Source organism: Oryzias latipes, chromosome 11 (genome assembly GCF_002234675.1).
Source record: "Oryzias latipes chromosome 11, ASM223467v1".
Lineage (NCBI taxonomy): Eukaryota > Metazoa > Chordata > Actinopteri > Beloniformes > Adrianichthyidae > Oryzias > Oryzias latipes.
The window spans coordinates 15618989-15635334 of record NC_019869.2 but is presented as its reverse complement, the minus strand read 5'-3'; the positions used below and the strand labels follow the sequence as shown (position 1 = coordinate 15635334).

General features: G+C 37.2%; 2 protein-coding genes across 2 annotated transcripts; both read left to right on the top strand.

Annotated features, from left to right (window-relative positions):
- The first annotated feature begins 2425 nt into the window (after window positions 1-2425).
- Window positions 2426-9384, top strand: ol-gb (guaninenucleotide-binding protein beta subunit). The gene is given in 9 exon segments (NM_001104851.1): window positions 2426-2538; window positions 4396-4506; window positions 4866-5011; window positions 5292-5355; window positions 6293-6449; window positions 6541-6607; window positions 7357-7558; window positions 7850-8066; window positions 8488-9384. Coding segments are annotated over 8 exon segments (1029 nt in total). The 5' UTR covers window positions 2426-2538; window positions 4396-4437; the 3' UTR covers window positions 8595-9384.
- Window positions 9385-10903: 1519 nt separating this feature from the next.
- Window positions 10904-15842, top strand: LOC101165489 (triosephosphate isomerase). The gene is made up of 7 exons (XM_004074056.4): window positions 10904-11136; window positions 12288-12411; window positions 12838-12937; window positions 13083-13200; window positions 14461-14546; window positions 14953-15040; window positions 15363-15842. The coding sequence occupies exons 1-7, from the start codon at window positions 11025-11027 to the stop codon at window positions 15479-15481; spliced, it is 747 nt and encodes a 248-aa protein (XP_004074104.1). The 5' UTR covers window positions 10904-11024; the 3' UTR covers window positions 15482-15842.
- The last annotated feature ends 504 nt before the right edge of the window (window positions 15843-16346 follow it).

Sequence of the window (16346 nt, the reverse complement as noted above, 5' to 3'; positions counted from 1 at the left end):
TTGTTATTCTTGCATTGTGACATATTGTCCAAAATATTACATGACAGCCTTTTTTTAGACAACTAAAAATAGACGTCTTTCTCTTAGAGGACTATTATGATGTACATATTTAGTTTTATATAATAATAATTACATATCATTTGTTATTATCAAATATACATTTTTTCAAGGGCATTATTTCATGTATGAATATCATTTAAAACATTTGGACTTGCAAACATTCCAAAAAAAAGAAAGAAATATATCAGTGACTTTATTTACTATGGCCCAATTTGGTTTTATTTGGCACTGACTATATCGTCCAGTAGGTGTCGCTGCAAACATGGATGACCTGCACAAAGTCAAATTGTGATGACCAAATGTAATGAAAAATCATTGTAACCTACTTCACTCTGAAAAAAGACATATTTATTTAAAAATATACTGTCTTAGTCTCAATATCTTCTTATAAAGCAAGTTTATTCAATTTTATATGTAGAGTGTAAATGGCTTTCCCATTAGCCATTTATAAATTTTACAAGTGTTTTTAAAAGAGTTATGTACCTGTAAATCTTGTAATCATGTTACCCTTTTTTTCTGGGAATATAATGTTTAACACACAGAAGTTTAAACAGAACTGTTACTCCTGTTCTTCAGCAACTGAATTGCAGTTTCTGATTATTAAGGAAAATCCTTTCTCAGATGTTTCTTTTTTGTTATTTTCTTTAAGTTTCTTGTTCATCATAAAAAGTAGATTTTAACAAAAGTTTCCCCAATATAACCTTAAAAAAAAACCTACATTCAGCCTTCTCAGTCATCTAGAATCACTTTTCTCAAAGGTGACCAAAATGTTAGAAGATGCCAAAGAGGAGATGGTTTCAATTCAGGGTTTTACTGCTGAGCTTGTTATTACAGAGAGATACCAGGAAGTCATCTAGGCCTCTTCTGTCACACTTTATTAGCCTGGATTATTGGCGGAGACTTAAAGAGAGACACGGCAAGAGGGTTGAAGGAGACTGCTGGCTCTCTGCTCTGTCTGTGCAACACAAACCTATCAACATGTGAAGCTCTGAACCATCGACAGCATCTTTTTTCTAACAGTTTGGTTTAGAATAAATGTACTTACTGCATTTGTTTCATAATGTACAGACAGTAGTATTGTTTGATTTGGATGAATAAAAGTTGATTAGCTTGTTGCCTGTAATTTGAGTGTCTAGAGAACACTTTTTGTTCTCCAAAGAGAGAACAAAATGATTCAATTTGTCTGCACTTGCAATAGTCAGTGAAACTCTTTTCCACTTTCTCTAAGAAGAAATGTGATCTAATTATCATTTGTTTGATCCGTTCGGAGTTCCCCATCATCCACTTTTCCTGGAAGAAAGAAATCCTCTCTGACACACGAGTTCAGATTATAAGGGGGGAATAAAACAGGACCATTCCTCACGCAATGTTGGCACAGCATTTAGATTGATTTCACTTCTTACCTGATTTCATCTCTCTTTTCTTTGCATTTTTACATTTTATTCACAAATCCTGCCCCCTGTTGGCCCAAAGTCTCTAGTGGTTTATCTTTGATTTCCAAACTGAGCCATAACCTTCTGGAGAAATGGAATGCCTAAAACAGAACAAAGATCAGAAAATCTGGAGTTTATTCCTGTTTCTCATCAAGGCCTTGTCTCACTTTGAAACTGTTTGATTCTTGATCCAGCGTTGCTGCCTGCCTTTCCCGTTTGTCAGGTGTGACGCACGTTTAACCAGACCTGCTCTAATTCCCTAATCAGATTGCCTGTCCCCGGATATCCAATTAAACCATGATTAACCGGGTTCAGCTCATTAGCTCTGCCAAACCAATCCCACCCGGCCAACTTGTGCTCCAGACCATCCATCCTATCAACCCATCCCTGGCAAGAACCCTCCAGTACAGGGCAAGGACATTAATGCCTGCAGTGATGTGATGCTTGAAAGTTACTGAAGCATGTCTTTATTACACTTTTGATTAAAATTTGTTTTATTCTATTCTTTTTTTCTGCAATATCTTGTTTGCTTGAAAGACTTACAGTTTTCAAGATAAACGATCAACTTTGCTTTCCAATCTTTTGCTGTGAATTTTGCTTGACAGATAAAAGTTTAGCTCTCAGTAAGATTCTCATTTACCTTTTCCTTTTATCCTCTTCTTTCACTTCTGCTCCTGCTCATGTCCTCTGACCCCATAACCTCGTTTTCTCCTTCCAATCACTTTACGTGGTTCTTCTTGCCTTACTCCTTGGCCCTCTTTTTTTTCCTCTGTCTTCCCTCTTTGTTTCCATCTTTGAGCTTTATCCCTTCATCCCTTATCTCCTTCATCCCCTCCAATCCTCATCTGTTGGACTTTTTTTTGCAAGTAAAGCTACACCAGCAGTCTACCAGGGGAGAGCATCAGAGGAGCCAGTGAGCAGCCTGTGTAACTTGGGATTGTGGGATCTAAAGGAGCTCCAAGGCCAGGAGAGAGACGGAGCTTTCTGGGACCAGGAACTACAGCAGTGCGGGGAAGGAGAAGGATCTGTGCTGAGAGTGGAAGAAGTGAGTACTTTATGCTTCCCCTGCAGGAGCTTCTTTTGCTTATAAAAAAAAAAAAACAGACACAAACTGAAGAGGTATCCATCATTTTACAAGACATTTAGACTATTTTCCTTCAAAATATAAGAAAATGGTCTTTGGTTTAACGGTACAACCTTGCAATAGTGAATGAACCAGTAATTATTGCTTTAATTCTGCACCTCTTCATTTGATTTTTCGATTTTCCAAGTGCAGACTTCCATGCAAATTTTATCCCAAATCCTAAAAAAAATTCTTGAAATCTTCTTTTCATCAAAGCCATGTTTTGCTTTGTGAAATTCAGTGATTTTTTTTAGATCTTTCGAAGGTGATATCTGGATTTTGAGCAAAAGAGGATTTTAGCCACAGGTGGCAGCCATAATCTCTCACACAAGGCCTAACCTCAAGCAGCATGTGCTTTTGTGGTTTCAACTGCATCTTTTATTTGCAACAAAATCCTTTTCTTTTTTTATTTTATTTCTGAGAGTAACAGACCTTTAAAAACAGCAATGGGTGAGTTTTATGGTGACATTCTTATCTAACTTGGACCTTAGCTGTAAAAGCAGGACAGCAAAAGTGAAGCCATCCAGATCAGCTGCCCTACCTCTTTCCCTGATCCTGAGGTAGAGGCTAGTTAATAATCGGATGACAGGAGATTGGACCCTTAAAGCTCTTCTTAAGATCTCCTGCTACGACCTAAAGTTTTGCAGCAAACTATCCTCTAACTCTTCAGCATTGAAACTACTGGTTGTCGTCTCCTCCGGGCCCTAATTCATTCAAGTTAGATTTTCATCAGGTCTATCTATTCTGAACCTTCACTGTTCGACAAATGTTTGTGCAAAACAAGCATGTGTATGAAAGCTGCAGAAACTCAACATTTTGTTAATTTGCATTATGTAGTAAAGCAGAAGTCATACTTTTATCAATCTTTGTAGTAATGGAATAATTAGAGACAATGCATTAAAGATATTTTATTGATTCCATCCTGGGAAATGTGGTTGTTACTGCAATAGTGTACAAGCTCAGTTAACACAAAATATATAACATTACGATAACAATGATCATGTTTATTTGCATAATGTCTGTTTGGCATTTTGCTCAAATGAAAAGCAGTTTTAGTTTAGCAAAATAATTGGAAAATGTGGACATAAAGTGCTGATAAATTGCTTATACGTCAGTATCCTATTACAGAGTATTAGGCACATACATTTCAGTGCTGCATGCAGGGCTGTTGGGAAACTTCAGACAGCCGCCGGGACTGCCGTTAAAACTCACAATATTAAATCTGGAAATTTGTATTTGGAGCATATTTCACTGGAATTTAGCAAAGAAACAGCTGCTTCATAAACTCCAAACTCTAGAACCAAACATTTGACAAAATAACAAGTGAATAATGAAAATTATCCTATTAATGTTGTACATTAACATTTTGCAGCAGATAGAATTGGAAAGAGGGACTAGACTGTTGTAATCCATGCGTATGTGTAGGCCTTTGTGTGTAAACCTCTCACTGTGTGTCTTAGGGTTGTGTCTTTTTTCACTTTTAATCCCAACTGATTATCGTGACCCCCTTTATAAGAAGAAGAAAGCATTTTGAGATTACAGGTTGCTAGTTGCAGCTAATCTACAAACTTTAGGATGCAACTGCACTTTCTCTTTGAGGTGTCACCTCACACGTCATTTGAGTCCTTTCTTTAAGTTCTGTACTTTTGATCAACCAACTTTGCAGCTTTGACTTAACAGAAAGATGTTTCACAAAAACTACAAGATCTTACTTTGATCTTTGTGCAAAAAAAAACAAAAAAAAAAAACTCAGCACTTTCCATCTCTTTCTATCTCCAGGGTTGGTTTGTCTGTCAATAACCTCCTTGACCAGCCGTTGCCATGGCAGCTGAGAAAGCTGAAATGGATGCACTGAAAAAGGAGTGTGATGCACTCCGTACGCAGATTGAGGTGAGTGGTTTGTTCATCCATCAGTACATGGGTACATTCAAGTATTATGTGTTTTTTGTAGTTAGTTTCAATTAAAATGGAACTCAGTTTTTTTTTACCAAGCTTCAAACTAATGTTAAAAAGAAACTTAAAATCAAAGCAAATGGGGACATTGTCGGTTAGTTAAATGGGAAAATCCTCATTTTGTTCTGAACTAGTTGTTTTTTCTTGTTAGCAAATAAAACCTAATTTTATTCTAACAATTAAAAGATGACCTGGCTTGATGGTTCTTTAATTTTTTTACTTTTATTGCATTTCTCCTGATAAATAAGAAAACAGAACAACATAACTCTACTCTGTGTGATGCTTTTGACTTCCAGGCTGCTCGTAAAGCAGCAAATGATGGGAGCATGTCAGCGGCTGCAGGTGGAGTGGCTTCAGTGGGTCGGGTCCAACTCAAACTCAGGAAGAACCTGAAGGGTCACCTGGCAAAGATCTATGCCATGCACTGGTCAGCAGATTCCAGGTGAGGAAATGGAAAAGCACAGAAATTCTGCACTAACATTTATGAAGCATTGTCACCCCTCAAAATAGAAAACAAGCTTTTTATTCTTAACAAGACTTTTTTTTAACTAAACCAAACGGGTAACATTTCACTTTACAGTTATCTCACAGCAGTTTTTTTAAAAGATTTTAAAGCATGTTTTAGTTTGTTTGTTTTTTTTTTTGTATAAAAGCAAATAAAAATAAAGTGTTAAAGGCTTTCTCCAAATACATGCATAATGTCACCCTGCTCTGTTTCAAAGGTCAATGGTCAGTGCATCACAGGATGGCAAGCTTCTGGTCTGGGATACTTTCACCGGGAATAAGGTCAGTTCTCCATCTATGAGGTGTTTCCAACATATGCATCTGGGGTTCCAAACTGTGCAAGTTGGAATTGGTTCATTTCAAGTAATCCATTCAGAGAAGCTTAAAGAAAAAAAATACATGTATCCATACAAAAATACATAAAACTTAGGATAATTAGTCATGTAATGATTGGATAGTAAAAAAGTAAAACAAGATACAGAAATACACAAATGTATTTCCATTTACTTAAAAATTATCATTTTTTTCTGCAGATGCTGTCAAAGTTTCAGTTTTATGTAAAAGATTTAAATATTTTGCTTGTTTAGGTTAGTTTGTTTTAAAATATTTTTATGAGTTATAATGCTACTATCTGTGATACTAAGGCCTTTTTCTTTTCTCTTTATTGTCTTTTTTACATATATAATTTTAAAATGTGGTTTTTCTATGCTTTAAGAAGAAGTCTGCAAAAAGTACCTTATAGATTCATATTTGCTCAAGTTTCTTTCTTCAACCACCTTTTTTTGTTGTTGGGATTGGTCAGCTCGCATGTCAAAATACAAAAAAGATTGCTGCACGCCCAAAGAGTGTTTAAACAGAAAACAGACTCGATTGAATCATCAAACCTAGAAAAAGGAAAATCTGCTCATTTATCTTGCAGTCATTTGTGGATTGAAGAATTGCAAGGTATATTATATATAAAAACGTCAAAACCTCCCATTTTCTTTCAGAAATACCAAAGATTTTTAACATTTTGTTGTAAAAGATTTTTTCTATATCAAAAATAGTTACTCACTGAGTTTAGAACTTGAAGAACACCTCTGGCTTTAGGAAACCTTTAGAAAACTACTGAGACAGTAGTTTGAATTTAGGGTGGGCTCAAATCTTTTTCATATATGCTAGAAAACATGATCATAGATCTAAAGGTGACATTGGGAATAAATGGAATTTCTCTCCTCAGTTGGTCGCCGTTCCTCTCAAGTCTGCCTGGGTGATGAGTGTCGCCTTCGCCCCCTCAGGAAACCTGGTGGCCAGCGGTGGTCTGGATAACATCTGCACAGTCTACAACATCAAGGCTGCCAGCCCAAAGACCCTCAGGGAGCTGGATGCACACACAGGTCAGTTATGCTCTTCAGATGTCTTCCTCTACTTTTATCAATGAAAATGTAATAAATGATGATGGAAAAACGGTCTTTCTCACCTCTCTAGGTTACCTGTCCTGCTGCCGTTTCCTTAGTGACTCAGAAATTCTGACAGCCTCCGGTGACACCACCTGGTGGGTTTTTTAGTTTTTTATTTCTTTGGGTTTGATCACAGTTGTGAACTCTGGAGCTGCTGGAAAATGTTCAGTTTTTCACATTAAAATATTGCTTTGAATACCTAAATAAACTCAATAAGGATGCAGATTTACGGTTCAAAGGTCTGTTTAAAAACGGGACATTTTTCCAATATAAACTTCTTTTTTTTTTTTAAACTTAGACGTTACCTTCAAGGTTTCTTAAACAAACTAAATGTATGTTATATCAATGCAGAGATTTGCTTTTTAAATATGCAGCAGCTTTTAAATTTTTTGGGGAAAATAATAAAACTAAAATGGTTTTGTTTCGGAAATGATAGGAACCCAGAAAAAACAAAAAAACGTATTACAAAATACTGTGACACCGAAATATTAGGTAAGGAATGGGCTATCCATAAAATAATACAATTTACAACATTTCTAGGTGAAACTACTTCTGGGTTAAAACTTTAGTTTAAGAGTAATCTGTATTTTTACAGAAAAATACACTTCACTCGTTCTTTCATCATTTGTCTGCGTTATTTTTTTGCCACAAAAACACAGAGTGTAAACTAAATCACGACTAACATGTATTGAACCCCAGCTAGAAGCAGCTTTGTTTACTTGTTGACCAGTGGATTGAAAATGTATTTTTTTTCTTACACAAATGTTGACTCTCACAGAAAACAGACATTTTTTTTAAACATGTTTTGATCAGACTGATCCGTTATGCTTCTCCTGATCCTCAGCTGCCTGTGGGACCTGGAGACCGGCAAGCAGAAGATTATCTTCACCAACCACATTGGAGACTGCATGTCGCTGGCTCTTTCTCCTGACATGAACTACTTCATCTCTGGAGCCTGCGACTCTCTGGCCAAACTGTGGGACGTGAGGGAAGGAGCCTGCAAGCAGACCTTCTCTGGACACACCAGCGACATCAATGCCATTGCTGTGAGGATCCTGTGATGATGCCTCACACACAGCACACACCAGAAATACCATAACCTGGTTACATTTGGGTTTCTGGACAATTGTGGGTTTTCATTAAGACGTTAAAAAGTGTTCTTCTTTTAATATATATTTTATAACTGCCTGTAAAAGTATTTAAAATAGACTGTAAAATCAGAAGAAAAATGCAAATTATAAATATAATAATTCATTTATCTGCTTATCTTTAATGTTCATAAAAAGTAAAATCACTGACGTTCAAATTTCTCACTAAGGACTTTGTTTATTTTGCAGTTCTTCCCCAGTGGAAATGCTGTCATCACAGGCTCTGACGACTGCTCCTGCAAGATGTACGACCTGCGCGCCGACCAGGAGGTGCTGGACTACACGGACTCCAGCCTGAACGCCGGCGTCACGTCTCTGGCTCTGTCCAACTCGGGCCGCCTTATCTTCGCAGGTTATGATGACTTCAACTGCCACATTTGGGACTCCCTGAAGGGGGAGAAAGTCGGTGAGTGGTGTCTGGTGAAGTCGGCATAGAGAGGTGATGAAATCAGAAAAATCCTTTTTTTCACATCCATTTTCTATCCCTTAGTTCTTTTTTTTCCAGTTTTTTTTCTACTCTTTCTGAACCTATCTGTTGATCTCTGCTTCAAGTTTTATATTCTCTTCCTTTCTTTCTATTTATTGTTGCAGTTACCATCGTTTTTCATCTTTTCCATCCCTTACTGTGTCCATCCTTCTGTCCTCTTCCTCTCAATCATTTTTTATTTATTATTTTGGTCTAATGATTTAAAACCACACATTTTTTATTTTATCCTGAAATGTATTTTTCTTCTTCTCTTTTTTTCGATCTCAAGTTGCAATCTTCAACCTATTTATCTTTACATTTTTCCAACTTTGTTCAGTGACGCTCTGCTCTCCTCCTTCAGGCGTGCTGTCTGGCCATGACAACAGGGTGAGCTGCACCGGCGTCCCCGAAGACGGCATGGGCGTCTGCACAGGATCCTGGGACAGCTTCCTCAAACTGTGGAACTGAAGCAGGACGTGATTGAGAACACACCTGGAAGACAAGAGAAAGAGGGAGGGAGGAAGGGGTGAAGACAGGAAGGAGGAGAAAAACAAACAAAACCGGAGACAATTGTGCAACATGAACCCTTCTTCTCTTCCTGTTTTTCTCTCCTCTTTTTCCAAAACTAAGCATGCAAATCATTTGCAAATTAGCCATTTGTGTTAATGGCATCAGGTAAAACTGCACAGCTCATCCCGCTGTGCACATGCCAGCTTTAATGTCACTGAGAAAGTGTAAATGCTGAAACTTATGAGGGATAAAATGACTAAATTCTTCTTAAAATCATCAAACAAGTTTAGATTTTTAACAATTAAAGAAAAAAAACGTAAATAATAATTTAATTCATAGAATAACAGATTACTTTATTTTTGTCTTTAAGTTTTTTGACCTGTAAAAGAGCCCTGCACCTAGATAAACGGCTTACATGTACATTCATTTGTTTTTGTGATTTTACAGTTAGAATGGAGGCTTGATGCACAGTGTCTTTTATTTGGTACACATTTAGTAAAAAACATCTCCTGCTAACAAACAGCAAGTTTGTTTCATTTACTAATGAGTTTTTCAAATAAATGATGGTCCACATTTGCTGCAGCCAGGCAGAAAGACTGAAAAATACTGTAAAATAAACTGTAAACTTGATTTTATTCCTGACTCAGCTCAGTGGCAATTTGTAGTTCCTGTACACTTGTGTATCTCCTGTGTAAAAAAGGCAAAATGTTTGCTGGGAACCTTTCTAATAAATAGAGTTCTGCATTAATACCATGTCTGACTTTTTGTTGCCTTTGTGTTCACTTTCAGATTTCAGTCAGACTACTGACAAGTGGGCAAGTTGTCATTGTTTTGGCAGAAAGATTTTTATTTGTTTTTCAAAAGATATATTTCACTTGGATCGTGAGGAGAATCCAAATTTTTTGGTTTCTATTTTGAAAAAAGTGTCTATAGGACTGTTAAATGTTCAGGTTTTGCTCCATTTTTTGTTTATGGAAAAATCAAGATTTTATTTCCCAGCTTGGATTTATATGTGTAAAGAACTGTTTATCTAAACTAAAAACTAATTAAAATAATTAAGTAGTTGAAGTTATGAGCTTCAACTCTGGTGTTGCTGAAGACTGTTGTAGTGAAAACTCACTAAACTAGCAGGCACTTGTTAAAAAGTCTCACAGTCTTATTTTTAGGTTAGTTTTTATTTTTATCGCCTTAATAAATTACATACCAGAACAAAAATCCACTGAAAATATGAACAATCTCCTCTGTGTCAAATAAAAACATTGACTGGAGACATTTTTTAGGGACAAATTTAAAAATTAACAACAAAAACTGGGTATTTTGTGATTCTAAATGATTATAAATCACGATATACACATAAGATATTAATGCAAAAGAATAGAGATCAACTCTCTGCTACCAAAGAAAAAAGGAACAGCTTTTGTAATAATCTATGGACATTTTTTAACCCATAACTCAAATTGCAATTTCAATTGCAAAATGCATTTTCAAATTGCATCATCAAATTGTTCACTGAAAATTGCTTATTACTTTGAATTATGGTGAAAAAAGATAAATAACATCAGCATGTTGTCTGGTAAAACAAAATATTCTAATTTTTGTTTATTTCTTGATGCACTTATTCCTATTTGTCCTGGGATTTTTCATTCGTTACTTTTGTTTTACATCAGTTTATTTAGCGGTGCACAGTCAGATTCATGTCTATTTTTTTTAACGACACACTTTTCATTTCTTTATCAGACATTTAAACGTTTTCATTTTTTTTCGTAATAATCTGGCAATATAGAGTTGTAGGATGGGATTATCTTCTTTATTAGAGGATAATCTGAAGGAAAAAAATCTCTGTATTAGAGGAGAACCTCTCTCTATTAGAGAGGTTGTTCTAAGTTTCCACTTTGAAGGGAAATGAAGAAACATCGGACTTTCATTTTAATTTGCTGAATTTGAATGTTCAGATTCTGATTCTTAATTTGAATGCTTTTGTCAAAGGAGACATTTAGTTACTTTAGCTTTCCAAAAACAAAAAAAGGAATTCAAACAGACTCCTGCAAGTACAAACAGCCTACCAATGCATAATGTCTTTAAAAGCAATGAAACGTTTTAAAAGTAAAAAATAAACAAAGTGACAACTTCAACCAGCTGGAAAAGTGTATTTTATTAGCACAAATTCTGTCAGAAGGGGGTGCGCCATCATTTACAATATCTCTACAGCAGGGGGCGGTATGACACAGGTGTGTTTGTAAGTGCCTTTGAACTTCCACAACAGAAGATAAAGGAATCCTCCCGGAATTCGATTGTGATAATTCCCACAGCACCTGAAGTACACACCAGCCTGTCCCACACCGGTGTCTGCCGCCCCTCCTCTCCGGGTATCAGGCCTCAGCAGCCGCCATGGCGCAACGAAGGTTCTTCGTGGGAGGAAACTGGAAGATGAACGGGAACAAGGAGAGTCTGGAGGAGCTCATGTCCACCCTGAACACCGCCAGTCTGCACGAGGACACCGGTAACCGAGGCTCACGCGGCAAAAGCTGCCCTGACCAGATCCAGCATCACGTGACCAGAATTAGTTACTTAGCTGTCAGGTGTTGCAAAGGCCCTCAGGACATTTATTTAAATATTTGATCTAAAGGTGACTTTATTTTGCCAAACAAATATAAATATCTTGATTTATCAGGTAGTTTTCCTAAACGAAAAAGAAGAGGTAAAAGAGACATGCAGGGAGACGTGATGCTTAAATGAAAGATAAAATAAAATAGAAATAAATACAGATAGCCAGGCTTGTAGGCGATTGTAATATGAGTTTGAAAAAAAAGATGCACCTTAAAATGTTCTAAATTGATTAAAAGATCTGTTTTGTAAAGGTATATTCATGAGCAAGAAGTTGAAACTTGAATTTTATAATATATTATTTAATTTTATATGTACTTTTATAAAATGAAAGACAAAAATTTTTTTATTGATTCATTTTAACAGTAACCCTCTGTTTCTTTAATAAGGTAGGTGCCGAAATCTGTTATTTGAATTGTATAGAAATTGGTACCACATTTATTATGTATTTGAATTGGCTAAGGATAAATTGTTCACAAATTTGTTATAATTACTGGTCTCAGAATGTTTTATTGAGAATAAATTAACATCTTCAAGTCTTCGTTTTTTGTTGGGTTCAAACAATAGTTCTAAAGAAAGAAAAAAACAGGAATGCTGTTATGACACAAAGTTTACTTTAGTCAGACCAAGAATAACATGTAACTACAAGACATATATCACAGGTCATTACCATTGTCCGTTTGAAAATAATAAAATAAAAAAACCAATATAGATTTAATTATCTGAATCATGATGTAATAAAATTAGCTCAGCTTTGTTGGAAATATCTATTTTCCTTTAATGTCAAACAGAATATGAGATTACTCCATGAAAAGGGAGCTACATAATTCAATTTATTTATTCATCTCCAGTTAAATGTGATTAAACGAAGACTTCTAGTCTTTTTGCTCCGTCAGACTGCTTTGGCTTTTCCATGGGGGGGGGGGGGGGGGGGGGGGGAATGACACTTAAATTAAAGGATGCTGCCATTCAGCTGGCATCACTCGTGCAGTCTACAGTTTAAGTTGAAGTGCGCCGATAGCCGGTCTGTCTGTGTTTGGCCTGCAGAAGTGGTGTGTGCTGCTCCCTCCATCTACCTGGACTTTGCTCGGTCCGGTCTGGATTCCAGGATCAGTGTTGCAGCCCAGAACTGCTACAAGGTGGCCAAGGGGGCGTTTACAGGAGAAATCAGGTACTGTAGTCCACTGAAATGTACAACATCTCTAAATATTAAATCAAGCCAAATTTAAAAAAACCTGTTGTTGTTTTTCTCATTGGACTATTGGGCTTGTTTGTTTTCATCCTATTTCACAAATGTGACACACTTTAATAGTTAACTTGCCAACAATTTGATGCAAACGTCGAGAGCGAGCTGGAACTAACTACAAATGATCTGATTACACCAAAAATTAGTCAAGATTATCTGTTGGTCACTTAAATAGGCTGTTGTATAAAAAATAGAATTTACTCAAACCCATACCCATAGATTATACCATTTGAGTCGTCTCTTTATTATTTTTAGAGCTTTGTTAACTTGTTGCTGATGTAAAGATAAGAACCTTCCTCTGACATGAGAGTAGCCGATGATTTTAAACTGCCCCTGACTTGATCCTCGCAGCCCGGCTATGATAAAAGACTGCGGGGCAGACTGGGTGATCCTCGGACACTCGGAGCGGCGTCACGTGTTTGGGGAAAACGACGAGCTGATTGGGCAAAAGGTCAGGATTTCTGCTGTCTTGTTCTATAGTTAAGGATGATTGCTCCAGCCCAGTTCTGAAGATTTCAAAGTAATACAAGGCAACTTTTCCATAAAGTTACCGTAGACTTTAATAGATGCTACATGACCCTGACGTTCTTCTTAAGGTGGCTCACGCTCTTGAAAGCGATCTGGGTGTCATCGCTTGCATTGGGGAGAAGTTGGAGGAGCGAGAGGCGGGAACAACGGAGGAAGTCATTTTTGCTCAAACACAAGTCATTGCAGGTACAAAAAAGCCTAAATGGATTCATGTTAACATTCCCACCTTAGTTCAACTTATAACAGATTTTTTTTTCTTTTAACAAAGTCCTGTTTTCTTTTTCAGCCATTCTCACACTGCTGTGTTTACATCACTGCCCTGCCTTTCAATCCAAACTCTCGGGTTGCATCATGTTTTTATTCCCATCATTCACAGTAGTTTACAGTAACTTATGTTTGCAAGGTTTCCAGGTTTCAGCCCTTATCAGCATCCCTCTACCGCAGTGCTTGGCTATATTTATGAAGAGCTTGAACAAATTCTGATATAATATTTGCATGCTGCTGGAAACAAAGGCAAAATCAACTCCAGTTTGGCCTCTTCTTAGCTTTAATTCTGTGTAGTTTCTGGACGGAAAAGGTACTCTCTTGGCATAGATGGGGACTCAAACATGCAATTTACATTCAAGTCTGATCAACAGAAATTTAAGTTTGTTAAACAATAGCTTTTTATGCTAACATGGTTAGTTTTTTGGCACACTGTATGTGCAAATTACTGCCCTCTACTGGTACTTTGCACATTTTAAGTTACCCGGAGACCTAAACAGTGTTGCATTCATTTCTAATGGAAATGTTATAGAAAATCTGAGGCTCTAATTGAAAAAAAAATCTGACTATTAAGCTTTTCTGTTTGCTAACAGTCAAACAAAAATGCACTTTTTTCATTGCCTTTTCAGTCCAGTCACTGGTTAACTTTTAGGGAAATAAAAAAAAAAGCTTTTTTCAGTTCTGTAACCTTTTCTGATCAGTTCCTTGTATTTTGTTGCAGGATAACAGACACAGGTCCTAACTTTCCCATATATTCTTAATATTTCCTTGTTCTGTCCTTACAATTATTGCTCAAACATCTGCACCCTACTTTTCTGAGTCTGAATCTGCGTTTCTTTATTCATAATTTGACTGATGATCTCTCCCGGCAGCATCTGAGCCTCATGCATCTTCCTTCTGGACTCAGAAGTAGGTTGCATGCTGATTTAAAATGTAAATAGGCCAGGGGGCGCCTCTGTTGAAGACATTTTAGGCAGCACTGCCGTTTTCTTCCCTTTTAAAAGCAGAATCGGCCGCTGTTCCACAAAAACTGTGTTGGAGAACCTACAGCCTCACACAGCTGTGAGGATGGCTAGTCTAAAAATATTTTCTGTCTGCTTACACTCATTTTTGTTTTTCTGAGGATGATGATCACAAAGTGAAACACATTTTTATATATAACCTAGAGATGATGTGTTTCAGAGAATGTGATGGACTGGGAGAAAGTGGTTCTGGCGTATGAGCCTGTGTGGGCCATTGGCACCGGCAAGACAGCCACACCTGAGCAGGTGAAGGAGCTCTGACCTTTTATGTGTGTTTTAGGTCTGAAAGGCAAGTTGACATATGTCAGACGTGCAGACAAACTGTTCATCCTTTAAAAACTGCAGTTAAAACGACAAGAAGCTCCTGAAAAACACTAGAGGCATGGTTTCAGATCATAGAAGATAACTAGAAAGAGGAAAGGAGATTTCAGATGAGACTTAATGAACACAAAATAAGTGTCAACTAAAAAACAAGAATCACAAAAATACAGTTTACAGAACTTCATTAAAGCCGGTTAAAAGAATATAGGCACATGTATAATCTTACAGGCAAAAATTAAAGCAAATGCCCATTTTTGTGAGAATTGATTCAGGAGGGTGTTTGCTTAAAAAAAGCTGCTTTTTTTTCTTCATTTGTTTTGGGGTTCTGCAGGCTCAGGAGGTCCATGAGAAATTGAGGGCGTGGTTCCGAGCAAACATCTCAGAAGAAGTGTCTGACTCCCTGCGCATCATTTACGGAGGTCTGTGCAGGAGTTAAACAGCTGAGTCTGTTCCGAAATAACAGCTTGTTGTAGGTTCATTAAGGCTTTTTCATCTTTTATAACGGGGTGTTTTAAATATTTAATTGTAGGGAATTTCTACCAGGAGAACCATCTTTGTTTTCTAAAAGCAGTCAGTATGTTCCACGATTTTACTGTTATCTTTAATTTGTTCCTAAGGAACACTCATTTTCACACTTTTGCCAAATAATTTAAAGGAAATTGACCTAAAATGGGTAGATTTCAGCAGATTCTATCTGGTAGATGAACTACACTGACTGATGGAACTCTGGTGTCTTCCCAGGGTCAGTCACAGCAGCAAACTGCAGGGAGCTGGCATCCCAGACTGATGTGGATGGCTTCCTGGTGGGCGGAGCCTCCCTGAAGCCAGAGTTTATTGACATCATCAACGCACGTGCATAATACTGTCCATCAATGCCAAACGCTCTGCAGACTTTCAGCTGTCTCTTGGTGTCCCCATGCATGGGCTAAAAATCTGGGCTCAATAGCTAAATAGAAGTAAATATGAGTTTTTCTTTCAAGCAGGTGGAATTTTTGCTGTCCTGTTTGGTTTAAATTATTTTGCATAGAAAACCAAACCATTTCTAGTCCACATTTAGAATAACAATTATAAGAAAATGTGGTTGGTGTCTGTGTAAGTCACACAAATCACAGCTCTTAGGTCACTTTTAGATTTTCTTTATTGTATCACCTTTGAATTTGTTGATGATTTTTCCCTTCAGTAAACATGTGTGTTTGCATGCAGAGCAATAACTAAACTGTAGCATCTGCTTCTCTCACTGTGTTGAATGTCACTGGTAAAGTTAAAGTTGACCTGAGTAAACCTCACAGACAGAAACGGAGCTTTGATCTGAAGCGCAGATCTAATGAGTCTGAGCTTTAGTAGATGTTGTAGGATCACCTGATGGAAGGTTCAACGCAACACTCATGAGGAAAGTCCTGGGGGGGGTTAAGGAACACATGGACTCGGGTTTAAGTCATTTCTACTTCAAGACAGGCAGGTCTTCAAGCATGGAGGACAAATAATCAGGATCACATTGAGACGAGGAGAAAACAGGGGGAGTGAAACTGAGAAACAGACGACGAGAAGAAAAAGGAGACTGGGAGTGAGTGAGTGAAGTTGATCAGAGTGCAGGTGTGTGTGTGTGTTCCTGTTAAGCTGTGTGTTGTGTTGTGTTGTGTGTGCTCGGTCCCTGAATCTGCACTGTTTTTTGTTTGGTGTTTTCTCCTCCAGTTGCATGCTTCTCTTTATTCTACAGCTTATCTG